At 39.3% G+C, this 21,254-nt stretch overlaps 1 protein-coding gene across 2 annotated transcripts in view; it reads right to left on the bottom strand.

The window, feature by feature from the left end:
* Nucleotides 1-18,896, bottom strand: part of RALYL (RALY RNA binding protein like) — a 315,944-nt gene extending 297,048 nt beyond the window's left edge. The window contains exon 1 of one of the 2 annotated variants that reach the window (XM_029913440.1): nt 18,626-18,896. In XM_029913440.1, coding sequence (XP_029769300.1) covers nt 18,626-18,881 — 256 coding nt within the window. In that variant the 5' untranslated portion in view covers nt 18,882-18,896. The remainder of the gene's footprint in view (nt 1-18,625) is intronic. The other variant, XM_026662827.1, reaches the window with a different exon arrangement.
* Between the last annotated feature and the right edge of the window lie 2,358 nt (nt 18,897-21,254).

Genomic DNA, 21,254 nt, shown 5'->3' with positions numbered 1-21,254 from the left:
CCCTTCTTACCCAGACTGCTAATGTAGGCTGTACAGGAAAGGGCAGGATCTTTGCATACTCCATCTTCCCTGCATGCCTGCTCAAGGACTGGTCTGTATCTCCACAAATTTCTACTCCAGACAAATGATAGTGGGGAGGGCTTTGAGTTATAACAGAGAATTCTTTCCCAGGTGTCTGGCCGGTGGGTCTTACCCACATGCTCAGAGTCTAACCGATCACCATATTTGGGGTCAGGAAGGAATTCTATCTCAGGTCAGACTGGCAGAGACCCTGGGTTTTTTTTTTTTTTTTTCCTTCCTCTGCAACATGGGGCACAGGTCACTTGCAGGTTTAAACTACTGTAAATGGTGACTTCTCTGTAACTTTAAGTCTTTAAATCATGATTTGAGGATTTCAGTAACTCAACCAAAGGTTAGGGGTCTATTACAGGAGTGTGTGGGTGACGTTCTGTGGCCTGCAATGTGCAGGAGGTCAGACTAGATGATCATGATGGTCCCTTTTGACCTTAAAATCTATGAGTCTAAGAGAATGTGTCTGAGCTGAACATCTGTTTCCACCAGGTTCCACTTAATTGAAACAGAGGGTACAGTTTCACGTAATTCAAGAAATGCATTTTATTTAGACACAATCAGCTCTTAATTGGGTCCTATTTGTCTCTACCACATGCACCAACTGCAATGTCTCATGAATATTTTTCCATTCTATTTCCTTTCTTTACATAAACAGATATAGCATCTCTGTTCGTTAATCAAAAGGGAGAAAAGCATTAGATTGTTTGGACGACCTGAGTCACGCTTGGAATACTTGATCATTTGGGAGCTGATAGTGGAACCCTTAGTCTCAAATGTGAGTAAGCAATCCACATAACCAGACTCCTGGAATACAAAGAAGACAAGACCATGCTAAATCTAACTCATGGTAAAGTCAATGGAACTAGTCATAGCACAGATTATTCCTCAAGGTGAGTCAGGGTGGCCGTATGGTTTAGTGCATAATTTAGCCATTATCAAAAGGCTGACCTGCTGGAAATCCATCTCAGAGCAGGCACATCCTGATTCTGAGAATACCTACTAGAGAATACCTAATATAAATCACTTGCAGATCTGCACAGCTCTACCAGCTACAGGTTTTCAAATGCTCCTGTGTGTCTGTAGGGAACAGGAAGGAGGGAGCAGAAAGAGCCCAGAAGTTCAGGGAGGATCTATTATTTCCTCTATCACTGGTTCAGCTCCTCTCTACCCTCTCCTCCTAGCAACTCCAGGCCTATCAAGGGGGGAGGGGTGGGAAGGTGAAAATCCATGGAGCTGCCCACTGACAGAGACAATTTAAAAACCTCCACAGCTATAGGAGAAGCACAGATATGCCAGGGACAAGATGTGGGGCTGGGATGGGTGCAGAGTGGATGTGGGGACAGGGGGCAGATATCAGAACTGGGGGAAGCAGAAAATAATGGTTTGGGGTTGTGGGTGCAGAATGGATTTGAGACAGGGATGCAGTATTGATATGTGAGCAGGAGGAACGTCAATTGAACTGGGGCTGATAGGGCCAGCATGAATTGACATGAGGCTGGTAGGTGCATAATTAATTGGTGTTGGAAAATTAAAGGTGCATAATAAATTGATGGGGGGAGGCTGCAAAACAGCTATGGTGCAAGAGTGTTATGCAAATTCAAAGTCTAAAGGGATTTTTTGGTCACAAGATATTGGCAGGTATTTGCTTGTTCTGAAAAACAAATTCCCCTCCCTGCTATGTCCTGACTAGAACTGGGTGAACAATGGAAAAGTTGCGTGTCTTAAAATGATATTTACCCAGCCTTATAAACTGGGCAAATCATTTAGACTGAGATAACACACATTAAAGAATTAGTTGAAAAATACAGTGAAATTTGTCAGATAAATTATTTGATTAATATTGTTTAACTAAACTTCCATTCTGATATTCTGGGATGTCCATCACATGTGAAAAGAAATTACACGGTGCCCACGTGGGAAATAGCATATCAAGGTAACATGAGAAGGACCATAATTGCTACACTCTGATATAAGAGACAGAGAAAGAATCCTGACTGCAACTACTAAATATGAGGGTAATAAAATCCTAATATTTTCTAACCTGACCTGACCTAAGCCCAGACACATAGTGAAGAACTGGTGGGAATTAAACAATCATTTATACAGGAAATTGTAGAGCAACTATTCTTTAATCTGGCATGTTGTGCAGGCTTTTATAAAGGCAATACATTTGGAGGAAAACTGGATGTGGAATCTGCTACTAATATACTCAGAAAACTTAAAGTAGAGAATAGGTACAGAAGTGACTATCTGAGACACCAATAAACAGTGATCTGAACTAGAACACTGTATTTTCTATAAAGAAATTCATTCTGGCCCTTTGCACCAGGATTTATTTCACCAAAGAGCGAATGTTCATGGCATTAAGATGGCATTGAATTAATGACAATATTGTTCTATTTTTAAAAAGGCAAAGCTAAGCCAGAAACCTGGCATAACTATGGATCTCTGGGTCCGAGATAAAAGAGTATATCATTAAAGAGACATCATGGGCGGAAATAATTGGGTGAGGTTCTTTTGTCAAAAAGAACAGAAGTACTTGTGGCACCTTAGAGACTAACAAATTTATTTGAGCATAAGCTTTCGTGGGCTACAGCCCACTTCTTCGGATGCATAGAGCTTATGCGCAAATAAATTTGTTAGTCTCTAAGGTGCCACAAGTACTCCTGTTCTTTTTGCGGATACAGACTAACACGGCTGCTACTCTGAAACCTGTTCTTTTCTCAGTTATGCAGGTCATCAAACTAGGTGATCATAATGGTCCCTTCATATCTTAAGAAAAAATCTATGAAAAACATGCAAGAGAGTGATTTAACTGACATTTTTGCCTGATTTCAAATTCTTATAAATCTTGTTAGTATCTATGTGAATCTTTCATGGTGAACTGAAATCACAGCCAGAAGGGGTTTACTGTTATGAGCTGTAACAAGTCAGTATATTGGCTTCTGCATCCCCACTCTTTCACTTCACTCTAAATTCCACTGAAACAACATATACAGTAGAGGGCTGAATTAGGCCAGGTTTGCTCCCATGTGGATATTTATAATATAATTTTTAAAGGTGCTGACATAAGACACTTATATAAAATTTGCAGATTTAATTGTTATCAATATAATGCTGAAGTCACTTGTCGCCTTAATGGGATTAATGACCTTTATTTTGTTCTTAATTTGTTATATTGCTTCTGCAACAACTTAGTGAAAAGAAAACCAATCAGGACTTTCTAAAAAAGCCAATTTTCTATAACACCATACACAGGTCATTTCGTGTTCTGATACTTCCTCTTAATGCTCATGACCTTATTATAAAAAGAAATTAAATATCTGTCACAAAAATAATATTAATTTGTTAGATTATATCTTTTAAAAACAGTACAGCTATGCACAGAATGATGTGAACATTCTTAAATACACTGGTGTAAATTGAGCACCTCCACTGATTTTAATGGAGTTATTTTGAATTTATCTGTGTGAACTGGAAGCAGAATTTAGTTATCTGGATACATCATAAAGTATCAGCAAAGAGACAGGTATTACCAGTATCTCCTGTGTTAGCATACGTATCTGTCAAGTAAGCAACCTCAAATACTACCAACAGCTTAAGAAAAAAGGGAGAACTAATTCCTATTTCACAGGCTGATTCTGCAATTGGGTCCATGTGGCAGACTCCTGTGCTTGTCTCACTGACGGAGATTGGAGTTTGAAACTGTGGCGGGCAGAGCACTGACACATGCTCAAAGTAAACTCAAATTTCAAGATCAGAATTTTTTCCTCCATTGTGCTTGTATTACTTTGGATATATTAGTAAAATATCAAGCTTTTTTATTCTTCTGTGATGATTTTGGGGATCAGTCTGTACAATAGATATTATGAATCTGTTGCTATGAAAACTGCTGTATCATGAATGACCCTCTGTTCATACATATCCACCATGGACTGACTGGATTGTGTCACATCCCTGACAGACTAGACAATGGTGGGTCTTTGGACCTCAGTGCTCACCTATTCAGGGGAAAGTACCCTGGACAATGAGTTTGCTCAAGCTCAGGGGAGATTCTGCCTCCTCCAGTCTTGAGGGAGTGGGGAAGTAGAAAGTTACCAAAGCAGAACAAAGAGACAGGTAGTCAAAGCAAAAAGTTATGAGAGGACTTGCAGGGGGGAGACCCACAAAGAGTTTGGGCAGGAGGAAGGAAGTTCAGAGTAGCTGAGCCAGGGAGAAGGTTCCAAGTTCCAGGACACAAGCGATGCACTACAAAAAAAGGATGCGGAACGGCCTCTGATGATAATCCAGTCAGAGTCTTCAGCTGTTTTCAAAAGATCAAACAGAGGGAAGTTGGATGAGGTGTGTGTATTGTGTGTGTGTGTGTGGGGGGACCCTACCTACCTTAACACAGATGTTCCCCGAAGGCCTCCCAAGGGAAGAGTGAGCTTAATTGAGGGGCATTGTGTTTAGAATGTTTGTTCTTCTTGTATATCTCATGATTAACTAAAAAGAAATAGTATTGTAGAACATTATGCAAAGTGTCTGTGTCATACATATATTACACTCACCACATGCCCCTTGAAGAAGTAAGCCAGAAAGCTCACACCTTTGGGTGGAGTTCTGAGAGATGGTGTGTTTAAGCTACCAGAGAACCTGAGGGGCAGCACTAGTTCTAGGGACTGGGCAGTGGACTACATGTTTTAAACTCTCAGAAGGGGGCCCCAGATGGAGGATCTGCACCCCCAAGGGTGTGCCTAGGAACCCCAAAACAGGGACATAGCCTGGGCTCTGTTCAGACTCTGGGAACTTAAAACACATGGCATCCAGCAGCTGAATCTCCTCACAGGAATCTGGTGAGCCACCAGCAAGGGAAATCCAACCAAATTGGTGACATCCTCATTCTCCAGATTATCTTTCCACCTCCAAAATTCTTGCATAATTCTTTTGTCATCAACAATTGATATTAGATTACAGTTAGGGTTACATAAACAGCAGAAGAATTAAGTAAAGCAGTTAAGTTTCATGTATTTTCTAGCTTTCTCTATTCACTTTTTTACTCCTCCCTTTCTTGTCACCTTGTCATTCCACATCTACTTCACTTCAGGGGTGTAGTCACGGGTTGGCTGGGTGGGCCACAACCCACCCACTTAGCATCCAGGTCCACCCAAATCTGAGCAGGGATGTAGTGCTGCCACAGCCGCCTGGAGCGTCACTGCACTTGGGCACTTGAAATCCAGGACGGAGCTATGTGCCCGCCCTTCAGAAAGCTACGCTCCGGCAGCTCTGCCTTGCCATTTTCTGAGCCGCCTTGTGCACGTGCCCAGCTTGGCAGGTGAAACCCTGAGTCTGGAGGCGTTAGGGGAGAAGCTGAGCTAGCACAGTCTGTCATTGCCCATCCACCTGAAAGTCGGGGCCCGCCCAAATTTCCACTCCTAGCTACGCCACTGCTTAACTTACTTGCTATATAAAAAAGAAAGCGATCAGTGTAGCATCTAGACAAAATTAAACAAGGACAAAAGGATATTTTGCTCATTACACTGCCTCTAGTGCATACATTCTGCAGGAAGGCTTTATCCAAGTGAATATACCATGATCTGAACACCCTATTGGACTCTGTCTGGTCCATTTCACATTTGTCTTGCTCCCCTTTTCTCTCTCATCTAATTTTAAATGTTCTAAGGATGGTGTCAAACTACCGTTAATCAACAGTATCCAAATCCCTGAAATGTTGACTGAGAAGGAAGCTAGGGTAACCAGCTTTCACTCTTTTAGGCACTGAAAACAGAACATTAACAAGGGCATTAATTTTATTTTGCCATAATTTTATTTTGTCTGAGATTTTTACTATCTCAGCTGATGAATTTTATAAGCTCTTATAAATTTGTAAGGCAATTTACTCTTGTGATCACTGACATCAAAGAGACTTTGTGCAACAAACTATAAACAGATTCCGATTGGCTTCTAATGGGCTTTGAATCAGGCCCTGAATATGTTTTTCTCTATTTGTATTCTTTCCCACATGGTGTACAATTTCAGAGGGAACAGCCATGAAATTACAATAAATTATGACGTTTCAAATTTCTGAACTGTGCACTATGCCAATTAACTGAATGTGAATCATTGCTGAGATGTACCCTTCATAGTTAAGCTTCTAACAAAACATTCCTGCCTACAAGCGTATCAGGTTTTAGTCTACTTCCCACACCATCCTGTAGTGATTCATTGATTTAACATTTTATCATAAGACTACAGCACTTATTATGTAGTTTCTAAAAATACTCCAAGAAATTTTCAATTATTTTTTCTTTTGTCATATTTGAGGGGAATATTGGTGCCAGTGAACGTAAGGGACTGCAAGCCCTTATTCTGCTTGCCCGATTCACTTAGGGTGACCACCATTGTTAAATAGAAATAAGGGGAATCCATATAAAAATGAGGGATAATGCTTTCTTTTAAGTGACATTTTAGGGAAACACCATTTCCCTTAGCATAACATGTATTTTTCTCTCAAGTGTACATTTCTACTGTCCCCAAGCATACAATCCAATTATCATAAACTTCAATTTAATGTTCAAATGGTACTTATTATCAGTTTTAATACATTTTAAAATAAGGGACAGGTGGTCACCCTAAGGTACAAATCAATGAAATAAGGGATGGTCCCTTCAAATAAGGGATGAATGGTCACTGTAGTCTCATAGCAGAGAGTGCAAGGGGAGCCTAGATCAAAGCACCAGCACCTGAGATCAGGCAGGCAGTCCTCATCCTTCCCTGCAGCGTGGGGCAGCAGCAATTCCTCTGTCACAGACCTGGTCAGGCTGCCCCTGCTGGTAGCTCACCAGACTGCTGTCAGGGGATGCAGATCTTGAATTCCCCATGTGCTCTAAACTTCCCTGAGTCTCAGCAGCCTGCAGCATGGTTTTCTTTTGTAGCCTCTCTGGAACATTTCCTGGACACTCAGATTCTCAGTCTGTTATCACCTTTATGGAAATGGAGACCTGCAGACCGCCTGCCTTAGACCTCCAGGTTCAGCACTGATCCTCAAGATTCGCCAGTATCTTAAAATACCCTCTCCCTGAACACCACCCAAAGGTGTGAGCTTCTTGTTCCCCTCTTCAAGGGGCTGTGTGTAGGTGTAGCATATAAAACATACAGACACTCTGCATAATGTATTGCTCTTTAATCACACAAGAAATACTCAGATCTATACCAAAATAAACACTACATGTGTTTCCCTGCCTCCATTTCTTCATCACTCAAAGGCATTCTTTGGGCTGGAGTCAGGTCCTTCATACCTAATAAAATTTCAGTGTAAGAGTCACAGTTTAGTTTCGTCATATATATTGTTTTAAATATCAAGAGAGCATTCAATAGATTGTTAGAACTTTAATATATTGTGTGTGTCATTTGTGTTGAGAAGCTCCAGAAAAGCACTTACTTCACAAATTTCAATAAAAATTTTGGATTTGTATGAAAAATGGCATTTCAGATTTGAATAAACCATTTACCAAAAATAATAATAATAATATAATAATAATAATTCACTCCTCCAGCTTGCACGTCTGAGAAAGACCTAAGACCTGGTTCTGGTCTTACTCACACTGGTGTAAATCAAGAATAACTCCTCTGCAGGCAATGAGTTTACACTGGTTGAAGTGAAGTTAGAATCAGGCCCATCCAGTTTGGGTATATTCAAAATTTAAGTAGGTAAAATAAAACTCAATATTTTGCACAATGAAATGCTGCTCCCTACCTCATTAGGGGACAGCATGAAAAAATGTTTGGAGTTCGTTAATCATTTAAGGGTAAATTCTCCCCAATTTACACCCTGTGCAACCTTAATGAAGTCTATGGGGCTGATCAGGATGTAAGTCAGGGAAGAATTTGGCATTCAGATACTGTAAGCTCTGTTCAAAGAAGGAAACAATTCAAAGTAGTCAAGGAATAAACTGGCTACTTGGAATAGTACATGACATAACTTTTCTCCAATCAAGCTCTAACAATACATTCAGAATTGTATAATATCACATTTCCATAGCATTTGATTTGCAGCACTCTTAAGAGAGAATAATAATCATGTCATTCACTGGGGCTACTACAGTACAACATCAGAATAGTAAAGAGCCTAAGAAAATTCTGTAAAGCCCCTTCTGACACTGTGAATGAATCAGGGCAAGTGACACTGACGAATGCATTTCATCTTTAGTTAATGGGTTATCAAAATGCTGGAATACACAGCCCCACATTTCCAAAATAATGCATATGGTCCCTAACTGTGGTTCCAGTTAAAAATCAACAGGAGTCGCTCATCTAAAAATGCACAGAGTTCTTTAAAAATATGCCCACAAAAGTCAGGCTTTTTTAAAAAAGTACTCTGTTTTGATTACAAGAGTTTTAAACAATTTCTTCTGAGCAATTTGCCATATGTATATTTAGCCATACAGTGTATCCTCTTCCACTAGGACCTTCTTCTCAGGTCTCATGCTTTTGCATCACAATGTAACCCTCAGCATTACATGCTCCAGGCCTGACTTCATACACTCTATCAATGCTAGCATTTAAGGTTGACTCCTCCCTATCTAGTCACTCACTCTGTCTCTCTGCTTGTGGCTTCTCCTCAGCCCTTACTCTTCATCTTTAGAGTTCAACAGAGTGGCATTTTCAGTCCTCTCCTCATTTAAACTTAGTTTATTACATAAATTCTGATCTATTGAACAATACCTCATAATCACTTTTCCTCCTCTTTGTGTTTTACCCACACAAATGCATGGCTTTATCTCAGCTTGGTTCAGTTGAATGTTTCCCTTGCACAACAGGTGCATCTCTTAAAACAGTTGCTTCTCTATTTCTTTCCTCATCTTATACCCTTTGTTTGCCTCCAGTTGTGTTTAAAACAAAAAAACAAAAACCTTTGGCACCATCTTTGGCCATGAATGTCTCTCCTCATTCTATCCATACAAATCTGCTTATCAATACTTTCTGTATACATCATTGTGTTGATTCTACTTCTGATGAATACCTCATCCATTCCCCCTTGATTGGACTATTGTAGCTTCCTTTTATACAACTTCCCCAGATCTTCAGATTCTTGCCTGCTCAGAATGCTGATGCTCACCTCTTGATAACACGACAAATCATTCCCACCTTCAAAAAATACCATTCTAGCAACTCATTCACTTTAGGACCCATTTATAAATTGCCCTTATGTTTAAAGCCATGGCCCTAGAATCTTTGCCCAGCCTCATTTTCATATTCAGGCACAGGCATATAATTGCATGTACTCTAGGCATGGAATTATTTGATGTGCACTTCTTGTCACTTTATTTGCACATTTAGCTAACAAGGTGTGCTATTTATCTAGCAATGTGCCAACACAAACAGATGATTTCCATGTCCCCAGCAAGTATTTGAGTAAGTTGGGCATGTTCTGTTATTAGCTAATTAAAAGCTTTAAAAAGCTGCCCCATAATAGACTTTCACTTTAAGTGGGATCAGCATTTTTAATACTAAAGGAATTTTCAAACAATTTCTGAGATCATTAATAGGATGTGAAAGGTTAATCCCATCCCATTACCTTGCATAGCTCTGGAATAGACCCTTTGATTATTGGCTTCATTTGTGGCTCTTTACCTCCAATGCTATAAATTAGTTTCATGGGCTATTGGAACAGACTCCAGAAATAAGAAAGACAGAAAAATACAGCACAAAACTCCATAAATGCTTTGAAAAGTCTCTTTAAATATACGTCAGAAGTTCAACCTCCTGGTACCCTTTCTCCTCAAACATAAGACCTGATTCTGCTCTCATACCTATTTTACACCAGTTTAATTCCATGGACTTCAATGAATTTACTCCTGACTTAAACCAGTGTAAGTGAGAAAAGAATCAGGCCCACAGATTTTAAAACACCACATAAATTCCAAAAGAACCACATCACCCCTGATCCCTAAAAGGTGTACAGGAGAGGGAAGGGGCTAAAGGCACAAAAAGCCCTCAACATTTGCACTCCAAAGACAATCACAGTCCTTGCTATATTCTTGCTAAATATGTTTCCAAGTCTCAACCTAATAAATTACTGTAGTCCATCACTATCTCAATGAGCTCTCTTTACTATGTTGATTTTATGGGCCAGATCTTCAACTGGTGTAAACTGATGTGTCCAAGTTATTCTTAAAGATTTTGGCTGGGAGGGGGACTTCCATTACTGCTAAATCCATTCCAATCTCCCTATTTCCTATTAAAAGACAGGTTGAATTCCCAAAACAGAAAACCCATAACCATTGTTTTATGCAGAAAATACACCAAAATTGTACAGTTTTCATTTCAGAGAAACTTTCAGTTTCCATAAATATTTTCCCCCAAACCACATTGTAATTCCTTCAGCCAAGAGTTACTGCTTTTGGAATATAATGGGTCTGCTTCCTTCAGTCCAATTCCTCACTTGCTAAGCTTTATGATCAGGAAAAGTAACATTCCATTTCATACAACTCGAGTGTGAAGAACATTTTTTTCTTCTATATTTTGAGTGCCAAAAGTGCTGCTCCTTGAAACACAGAACAGACCCCTTGACTGAAATCTAAGGCAAGACAACTGAGCCTTTAAAAAACATGTACAAATAAAATTGCCTCTGTCTATTGAATTCTAAGGCCTGGAAAGCTCCAGCGTTACAGCCTCTGATGGTATTCTCCTCTCAACAAGTTCTGCCTATCACTTCACACATATTCACCCCTGTTGGTGGGAGAACCTTTGATGCTATAGCTGCCATCTGGAACAGTTTCCTGTGTCCCTCACCTCATCAACTCTCCACCATTCACTTTTTCATAATTTACATTACTTCCTCTTCAAAAAAGCCTTTCTACGTAAGAATGATGTGTCAGTTCATGGGGTGTCAGCTCACAACACTGACATCATACCCACTTCTTCCCCCAAATCCTGCCAACAAAAAAACGGGGGACAGGAAAATAAACCCTAAAATTAAGGTTCAAAATTAAAAAAAATAGCACCCTACTCCAAACAGAATTTTGTCCTAAAAGAGGATGAAGTTCTAGAGACTCCATGAAGTCCACTAAGGACTTTGCTATTGATTATACATGGAAGGCACTCAGCTACTATGGTGATGGAAGCGGTATAAAACATATGAGATTTAAAAACAAAGACAAACCAATAACCATTTCTAGAAATATATTTTCATCCTTCCCTATACCTTTTAATTTCTCTTCTGCTCTGATGTTATTTAACTCTTTAAACTATTAAATAAATACAGTGTTTTGAGATGAAATTTGGATGAAATTTGCAGTTGTATTGGATACTCTCCCTTCAGTGGATAAAGGCCATCAAATAGAAAACCCACGTGTAGCTGGGTAGAAGGTAGTAAGGTAAATCGTGTTTATGTTTTTCTTTTTAAAAAGATCATGTGGCTTTCCAAGTTTCTGTATTAGTATTTAGAGAGAGAGAGAGAGAAAGAGAGAGAGAGAATGCATACTGTATCAAATAAAGTTTCTGTAAGCCAGTTGCTAGGTAACTGCTAATACTAGCAACAACAACAAATTGGGCTTGATTCAGGAAATTTTCAACAAAGTAGCTAGCCACACAATGAGTCAATATCCTTGACATCTCACAGTTCTCATGGTTTATGTGGTGCAGCAAGCTATGAATAATTCTCTTGTTTCGGGCCCTTAAGCATTGGTAGTTTTACTTAGCAGTTGAGCTCTGCTGATGCTGATTAGCAGCTTTAAAAATCTGTTTGGCTGGGGGCAGTGGGTGATGTTCAGCAATCACCCCCCTCCGGCCCCCCCACACCCAAATGGAAGCAGGAACCTGTGCTGGAATATGTGGAAATTAAATAGTTTATTAATATGCCTCATTAAAATATATATTGAAATTCTAAAATGTTCCCAGATATTCATTAGACACAAGCAATCTCTGAGGTTTCACTGAGGCTGTCACTCTCCATAGTTTAGACTGATTTTATCATGGGTCAAAAAAAAAAAAAAGGCTTCACTGATTTAAACTGAACCAAAATGTGAGAAAATATCTCCTAGTTAATGCCTTCCTCACAAATTACTGCTAGTGTTTATAACATGATCATGCAGATTTCCTAATTTAGGGCCCAATCTTATATACCCGCAAAACTATTGAATTAAATGGGAGATAGATGGGTAAGAGTAGCAGGATCAGGACCACAGTAGAATCATAAACTCTGGTGCTGAATTTGATAGTGCACATGCAAACTGCTTCACTGAATGCTATCAGTTGCAGAACTGAGGCCAAAAGTAGGACATTGATTGACCAGTAATTCACTTCTGGATTTCCTTTCTGAATCTACCACTGAGCTAAATGCCTTTCCGATTTAAAAAATAAAAAATAAAAAGTGTTATCCATTGCATTACTTACTTGTAAGTTTCTAAGACCATGCATCCCATTTTGCATAAAGGAGAGTTAATGTCTCTGCTGCAGAAGTGGAGAAGTAACTTTTATAAACACTTGTGACATTACTAATGTTGTCTAGGACACACAGGCAGCAGTAGATAATTGATTCACCTGGAAGATTACTGGCTCTACGAGCATGGTTAAGAGTCTCTCACTTTTGTGAGGCATTAAAAAACACAAGATACCAAAGATCTATTTTGAGCAGAGACACAAGAAGAGAACGGATAAACAGTTCTATTGTCACATCAATTCAATTTACAACAAAGGTGTATGTCAAAGGCTCTCTAAAGGTACTCTTTATTATCTGCTCTACTCTTTGGATGTTTTCTACTGCGTTGCCATGATTTAGAAAGCCCCTGAAGGGCTTCTGTACTTCTGAAGAGGGTGTGCAATAGAGTATGTTGTCCAAAATAATTATCTGTAACCACCACCTTACCTGAGGCTATATGTCAGTCTGTGCTCACTAGGTACTCAGAGACTGCATCTAATTTGGACCTAAAGGCAGATGCACGTGAATAATACTTACAGAACCGAAGCAGGATTGAAGCCATAATGGAACTAATTTATTAGTTAAAGAGGAAATCAAAAAAGCTGTAGCTCTTACTCTTAACAAATATAAGCTTTTCATATCATATGTCTTAGCAATTTTTTTGTTGTAGCATCCAGTAATGAATGTTCACAAAGACATTTGAAAAACATTATTTTAGTCATATATAAGCTTGGAAATTATTAGAAATTTATTGGGAAATGTCGGTAAACATTGATTTCACTGTACACACACAAACCAACAAAAATACATATTTCCAGCAATAATGAAAATTTACAGATAGGCAAAGAAAGAAAAATGCTGCTTGTGAACTTAAGGAGTCCAAATGCAGTGATTTAGATTTTTGAATATGGCTTGTTTACAAATGGACTAGTGAATTAATAGTAAAAACAGGTATGATTTGTTGCTTTAAGGATATTTACTTTGTATATTTTGACGTGATGTTAAAAATGTGTGTTAACAGCTTGTTAAGTTTTTTGAGTCTCCACTTTGACTGTCATTATATAATTGTCTGACCCTCCCCCCCCAATTTTCTGCCACTGTGAAAATTTAAATCAATAAAAAGCTTGCAGATTAATATAGATATTATCTGTCAAAACTATAAAATCTGAACTCTGCCAAGCCCAGTCATGTACATAACATTTTGGCTCTCCATACCAATAAGGAGGTGTTCTCTGAATCTGATCCTGTAAATCAGGAGTAACTACTGGCAGAGTTACTGGCAGTGTAGGAATAATCTGATGCAGTGAAAAATCAGACCTTATCATTCAAACCTCCTTCCACCACCCCCAAAATATACTATGATGTAGGAACTGCCATGATAACTCTACCTGCCTTAAAAATGAAATTTACCCCTCCACACACTCCATTTAAGCCCTGATTGTGGGGCTGAAGTGGCCTTTACATGAGGTAGCAAGCTTTGCACTGGCCCTCTGCACTGGGATGAATATATCACCAGTTAAAAGACAGAGGAACAGATTGCCTCTGTCCTTGCATGGGTGTGCAAGTGTGGGAGAAAGAAGTAAGGAAAGAATTGGAATAAGCACACAGCTGTGGCCCATATGACATCTTCAGGTAGTATTGGATGCAGCCCACATAACACATATGCGACCCACAATGGTAAATAGGTTGAGGACCACTGCTCTAGCACATGAGGAGAACTCACATGTCAGGGCAGTGTGCTCCTCACTCTTGAGCCCACTAGCTCAAGGAGGGCTAGGTACATGCTCCAACTCCTTCACATTCCCTGTGGAGCAAATGGAGGAGTTCCTGTGCTATCCCATGTGCAATTTTTATTAGTGACCTGGAACAAATCATAAAGTCATCATTGATGAAGTCTGCAGATGACACAAACATTAGGGCAGTGATAAAGAATGAAGAGGACAGGGCACTGATTTAGAGTGATGTGGATTGCTTGGTAAAATGGGTACAAGCAAACAATGTTTTAATGTGTGTTTTAATATGTCTAAATGTAAATGTATAGAAAGAAAGCCATGCTTGTAGGATGGGGGGCTATGCTGGGAAGCAGAGACTCAGAAAAAGATTTTGTGGTTGTGGTGGATAATCAGCTGACCATGAGCTCCATATATGATGCTGTGGCCAAAAGAGCTACTGCGATCCTAGGATGCAAAAATAGGGGAATCTTGAGTAGGAGCAGAGAGGTTATTTTTTGTATTTGGCACTGGTGTGACTACTGCTGGAATACTCTGATCAGTTCTGGTACCCACAATTCAAGAAGAATGTTGATAAATTAGAGACGGTTCAGAAAAAAGCCACAAGAATGATTAGAAAACTTGCCTTATAGTGACAGACTCAAGGAGCTCAATCTTTTTAGCTTAACAAAAGAAGGCTATGGGGTGACTTGACTGCACTCTATAAGGATCTACATGGGGAACAAATATTTAATAATGGGTCTTCAATCTAGCAGAGAAAGGTATAACATGATCCAGTGGCTAGAAATTGAAGCTACACAAATTCAGATTGGAAATAAGTTGTATCTTTTTTGACAGTGAGGGTAATTAACCATTGGAACAATTTACCAAGAGTTATGGTGGATTCTCCATCACCGGCAATTTTTAAATTGAGATTGGATGTTTTTCTATAAAATATGCTCTAGGAATTATACTGGGGAACTTCTATGGCCTGTGTTATATAGGTAGCCAGAGTAGATGGCCACAATGATCCCTTCTGGCCTCGGAATCTATAAATCAATTAATCCTTTTTCTTCCCATCTTATCCACGTTGGCTTTCATGATAACATCTTCCTTTTTCTCCTGCCACCCTTCTGGATGCTTATATAGCATCTCTTTGGGTGTATCCTCCTCCTCTGAATTCAAATCCTATGCTTCTTCCTGTAAAAATTTCTGAGTAGTATGTGTTTCTTTCCACCCTTCTAGAATTTCATTTAGACCACTGTCTCTAATCTTAATTATTGTAACCCCCTCTTTGCCACCAATTTTGCTCCCTCCAGTCAATGAAAAATATTGTCCCCCCAAATTATCTTCCTCCCCTATCAACCTCACCACATCACCCTCTCTTTGAATCCCTCCATTGATTCCACCTTCTCTATCATATCAAAGTTAAGCTTCATGTGATGGCCTAGAAAACCCTACATATCTTTTCCCTACTCAATTTAGCCAAACTCATAGCTTACATTCCCACTCTGTTCCTGTCCTCTCCACTACACCAATGATGTCAACTTTGTTGCTCTGTTTATCCACTTGTCCCCCAAACATTTCCGCGCTATCTTGCATGTTGAGGAACATGAGTAAATGATTGGGTTTCCTGCTATTGCAGGAAGCTGGAGGCAATGACTCAGAAGGTCCTTTCCACTCCTATAACCTATGGCACCTCCTATTCATGGAATATCTTTCCTGACATGGTCCTCAAGGCTACTACTGCCTCCATATTCAAACGGCTCCAAGAGACCCATTTCTACGGACACATAAAAGAAATTAACTGTCAAATTATGGTTAGACTGTGATGATTGAAACTATCTACAATCTAAAAAACCCATCATGCTATTAATACATTTTATTATATAGAATGGAGTTTGACCAATTTATTTTTCCTACATCCCTTTCACCTGCCCTTTGTCCATCTTCCAGACTGTGCGCTCTTCAGGACAGGAAATTTACTTTCTTATGAGAGTGCCCAGCACATAAGGGACATTACCAGAAACAGACAAAAAAGAGAAGCAGCAATGATGGCAGTGATATTGGACCATTGACTTAGGTACCATTTCAAAAAAATCTGTGTCTGGGTAGATAGGTAAGGAGCTGCATGCAGTGTACTTACTGCACAAATATTACAGATTCAAGGTCCAGGCTCTAAAGCTGCCACCTCACTGTAGCCCAAACAGGTTTCGTAGCTAAGCACTCATGGCAACAAACTTCTGCTCACTACAAGCCCATGGCTTTTTGTCATGCTTTATTTACATACAACCACCTGATTCTCTTTCTTCTCTGCTTTTCTCTCATCTTTTTCATATAAAATAAACAAAAAAATCAAATTGGATTTTATATCAGCTGTTTCCCCTACTTCTTTTGGAGACTACGTATATCAATCATACAGTATAAAGTTGCTGCAAACTAGTTGGTCTATACAATAGCTGCCAATGATCATATCATAAAAGGTCAGTTCTACAAATATTCAGCAAAGTAGCTACCAAAGGCTTAAGAAATTTGTGATGAATTACTCATCCTACCAACTAACCATTCTCCAGAGTATCTTACAACTCCTTCAAGTTTATGTGTTGCAGCAGGCTACAGGTAATTTCTGCTGAATCAGGCCATTGGTGGTTTCATTTACTTGGGTGTTATTTAATTGTCACTCTTTTAAAGAAGTTTATAGCTTTTAAAATGTCTTTCAAGTGCTAAGAGGAATGTCTTATGTTTTGTGTCAACAGCTAAGAAGCACTGAGATTTCAAACCAAATTAGCAGGAATGCACAAAGGATATATGTAGACTACTAAAAGTAGGCAAAGTTAAGTCAAAGTTAGCCAGTAATCACTGTAGCTACCCTTGACATTTTTCCTAGCCTAGATATACTCACTATAGATTCAGCAAAACAACTATGAAGTTCTAATTAAAGCTCTCCAGATCCAGCCAAAATATTCTGTAATATTTTCCAGTTTTCCCAAACTTCTCACAAACTGCATGGCTGAGTGCTCCAAGTGATTTTTATTGAGAGGCATTTTACCTAAAGCAGTTAACTTTGATGGATGGAGAACAGCTTCCATGAGAAATATCAAGACTCTATATAAGAATGTGTAAAAACACAAGCAAATAAAAATCCATATCTGTTTAGATTCATTTCAAAGGAGCCAAATTCTTTTTTACCTCCAGATAAGCAAATGCAGTACTGACTGATGTTAAGTGGAATTGCGCACCTCTGCATGAGGGAACAACTTTAGCCTAAGTTTTCAATATAGGATCTCTCTAGACATGTGACTTGCCACCATTTAAACAATTAATGTAGTTCATCCTCTTGCTTCTGCTATCTAAGATCTGATATGCTACTGAAGTATGAACTGGGCACAGCTTTAGAATCAGTCTGATAAATGCAGTTTCTAAGCATGTGCTAAGACTTAGTTGTGAAAGTCAAATATTAAAACCATTTGTTGATATTTAACAGCCCAAAATGTATCCTGTGTGGCTATTGCCAGCATAGAAGCAGCAAATATACACAGATGGCATGATTCTGGTCCTGGGGTTCAGTGTGGCATGTTTCCAACCTGGTTCCTGAAAAAAAGGAAGACCTTCCACAGATATAATGCGTGGGTGGGGCTCCTGGCAATTTCAAGAGGCATCGCCATGTGAAAAGTTGGGAAGGACAGATGGGGAAAAGCTGCTCTGTACAGCCTGCTTCCCTAGGAAGTCTCACCTTCTTTCATGCAGCATTAAGTTCTGATCTGTGAAAGCTATTGTTTTGGGGCTTGGCTGCAGGAAAGGAGTACATAGCCACCATGTTGTCCATCCATGTGGGGGTGAAAGTGAGCTGGAAATCATTTCAAAGGGACCTTATGGAGGAATTGGTTGTCCAGGCAGATACATCAGATCTGCTGGATTGGGGACAGGATATCCCACTGAACCACTTGTATATCTGGTTATTAGCTCACACACTGCATCCCCTACACACCCATTGTTCTGCAAATTATAATACTGTATAACATGTTATAGGGCCTGATCCTGCAAACACGTATTAATTTTGCTTGCATGCATAATCCTACTGACTTCAACAGGATGACTGTGAGTCAAGTTAAGCATGTGCATAACAGTTGGTAAGAGTGGGGCCTGTTTTCATTATTTACTTATTAACTGAGATGTAACGACTATAAATATTCAGAAAAAAAAGTATTTAACCACACAGTACTTAATAGCATTCAACAGCCATCTTATTAAACCTAGCTGATATTTAAAAACACTTTCCCCAGTTCAGTTTCCTAGAGCTATGACTGAAACAAACAAAGAAACAAATGAAACACAACCAAAACCAGCATTCAGCACCGAAGGTAGTTAATAAACAGGGGAAAGAGAAGAGAAATTAACACAACCAAACAATTTCTCCCATGAAAAATAGCCTACAAACACTTACCGAGTGGTTGTCCTGCAATGATCCTAGCATTCTCTCCTGCCACCGCAGCCCTCGCATGCCTCTCACTCATATACTGTACAAATGCATAACCTTTGTGCACTGAGCAGCCAACTATTTTTCCGTACTTTGCAAAGATTGCCTCTATGTCACCTTTTTTGACAATGGCTGTGTTCAGATTGCCAATGAAGACTCTGGAGTTGATTGACTTGGGGTCATTCTTATTGGTAACATTGCTGGTCTGTGTTTTGCCGGTCATGATTGGCTCACTTCGCTTTAACCCTTAAACAAAGAAGAGAAAGAAAACACAGTTACCACTGGCTTCAAAGAGTTTTTCAGTGATAATATCTCACTTAGGCTAAATCAAAATTCATCAGTATTCTATTTTCTAAAAATGATTAGCAATAAAACTGGCACTGTGAGTTTTTAAATATTATCAAGAAGTCAATTTTAAATCTTTCATTTTTATGGATTTAAATATAACCGTAAATCTGGTAATCTAATGCTCTGATGTTCATCAGTGGAGCTCTACTGTAATGGTATGTGGATTTGGGCTTTGAAATTCAGCATTGACTTGCTAAATACCTAGCTATCTAGAGCTGCAAAGAAAGAGAATGAACCATTATCTTGTCTTAATGAAATAAACATTCCAGGCTAGGTAGAGAACAAACTCTAACAATGAAAGACTTCTCTGCCTTTGTTTTGTAAGTGTCAGCCATTGACCATTAAATATCCCATTGAATACCATTGACCATTGTGAGGAGCACAGAACAGACTTTGTACAGTTCATGCAGTTTCTTACCATAATCAATATGTTTTATTAGAAACTAACAATTTTCTAATGCAGAGAAAGTACAAATGGCTAATTCACCTAGAATGACAAAGTATGAAAACAGACCATCTTTATGGAATAAAAACAGTGTGTTTTTTTCTGAAGAGGCAATAAACCAAATTCAGCCTTGGTGTAATGTTACTGGAATCAGTAGAGTTACACTAGAAAAGGATTTGGCTTCAGATTGTAGCTTTATGCCTTTATTTTTACAGGTTTCAGAGTAGCAGCCGTGTTAATCTGTATCCGCAAAAAGAACAGGAGTACTTGTGGCACCTTAGAGACTAACAAATTTATTAGAGCATAAGCTTTCGTGGGCTACAGCCCACTTCTTCGGATGCATATAGAGTGAAACATATTGAGGAGATATATATACACACATACATACAGAGAGCATGAACAGGTGGGAGTTGTGTGTATATATATATGTGTACTCCTGTTCTTTTATTTTTACAAATCACATAGCTTCGTGGGGCAGCATCAATATATTGCATGCTCGGTCCCATCAAAACAGCAGCTGTGACTTCCTGTGCTTATGCAGCCCTATGCTTATAAATAAAATCCACCTAACTTTAATAATATTTCATAACCAACAGGCTAATAAGTATGATATGCAAATCATACATGCCTGAAGCTTCCTTTCCTTGCATTTACACCAGCTATCACTTAAGTGGAGGTAGAATGAGTATTCCATATGGCTGCTGGAATTTCTCCAGCTACACTAAGCAATACATGGTCAAAAACATCCATATACATTAAACACAGATTTTAATAAATATGAGGTCATCCATATAGTAATTAAGTATATACCATCTCTTGCAACTACTTTGTTATTGCTCTGCTTTAATTTAGTCATATTTTAGTTCAGATCATATCACAATAGCAGCTCAAGCAAGGCATAATGTGAGAAGGTACTCCAGCCAGGGCCGGCTCCAGGCACCAGCTCAGCAAGCAGGTGTTTGGGGCGGCCAAGGGGAAGGGGTGGCACGTCGGGCTCTTCGGCGGCAATTCAGCAGCGGGTTCCTCGGTCTCTCTCGGAGGACCTGCCGCCGAAGTGCCACCGAAGAAGAAAGCGGCGCGGTGGAGCTACCGCCGAAGTGCCGCCGATCTCAATCGCAGCTTCTTCTTTTTTCTTCCACCTCTTGGGGCAGCAAAAACCCTGGAGCCGGCCCTGACTCCAGCTAAAAACTGCTTACAGTTAAAGCACTGTTTGTTTCTAAAGATTAAAAGGAATACTGACCTCCATTCTGGACTGCTAAAGACTGACAGTAACTAGCACAAGTATAATTTTTTTAAATCAATAGCTATCATATATTAAGTTAGAGCTAGAAGAAAGGAAACCATTGTTATTGAACTCAGTACAATTCCTAGGGCACAAAAACATCCTCATCAAAAGAACCATTACCAGGACTAGCACTATTTTTGGCACTCTTAGCAGGAACTGATTCAGTCCCATTCACCAGATGTTGTTTTAAAGATTCTAAGCCCAGTCTGATTACCTAGTCTGACATCTTGCATTACAGATGCCACAGAATTCCCCACCCCCTCCCAAAAAAATCCCTAAAGCATATCTTTTAGAAGAACATCCAATCTTGATTTTAAAATTGCCAGTCATGGAGAATCTACCGCAACCCTTGGTAAATTGTTAATTACCTTCATGGTGTGATCATGGTTGAGGCAAGCTAGCAAGCTTGAGCTTTCAAAGCCAAGGAAAACAAAGTACTTGATTTATCAAAAGAACACACACACACAATATAGATAATCAGTCAGGCAACTTTCACCAGCAATAAACGTATTTAATAA

The sequence above is a fragment of the Terrapene carolina genome, unplaced genomic scaffold (assembly GCF_002925995.2).
Source record: "Terrapene carolina triunguis isolate 2854851 unplaced genomic scaffold, T_m_triunguis-2.0 Scaffold58, whole genome shotgun sequence".
Lineage (NCBI taxonomy): Eukaryota > Metazoa > Chordata > Testudines > Emydidae > Terrapene > Terrapene triunguis.
Note: the sequence above shows the minus strand (reverse complement) of the source record. Positions and strands in the feature narration are given on the sequence as shown.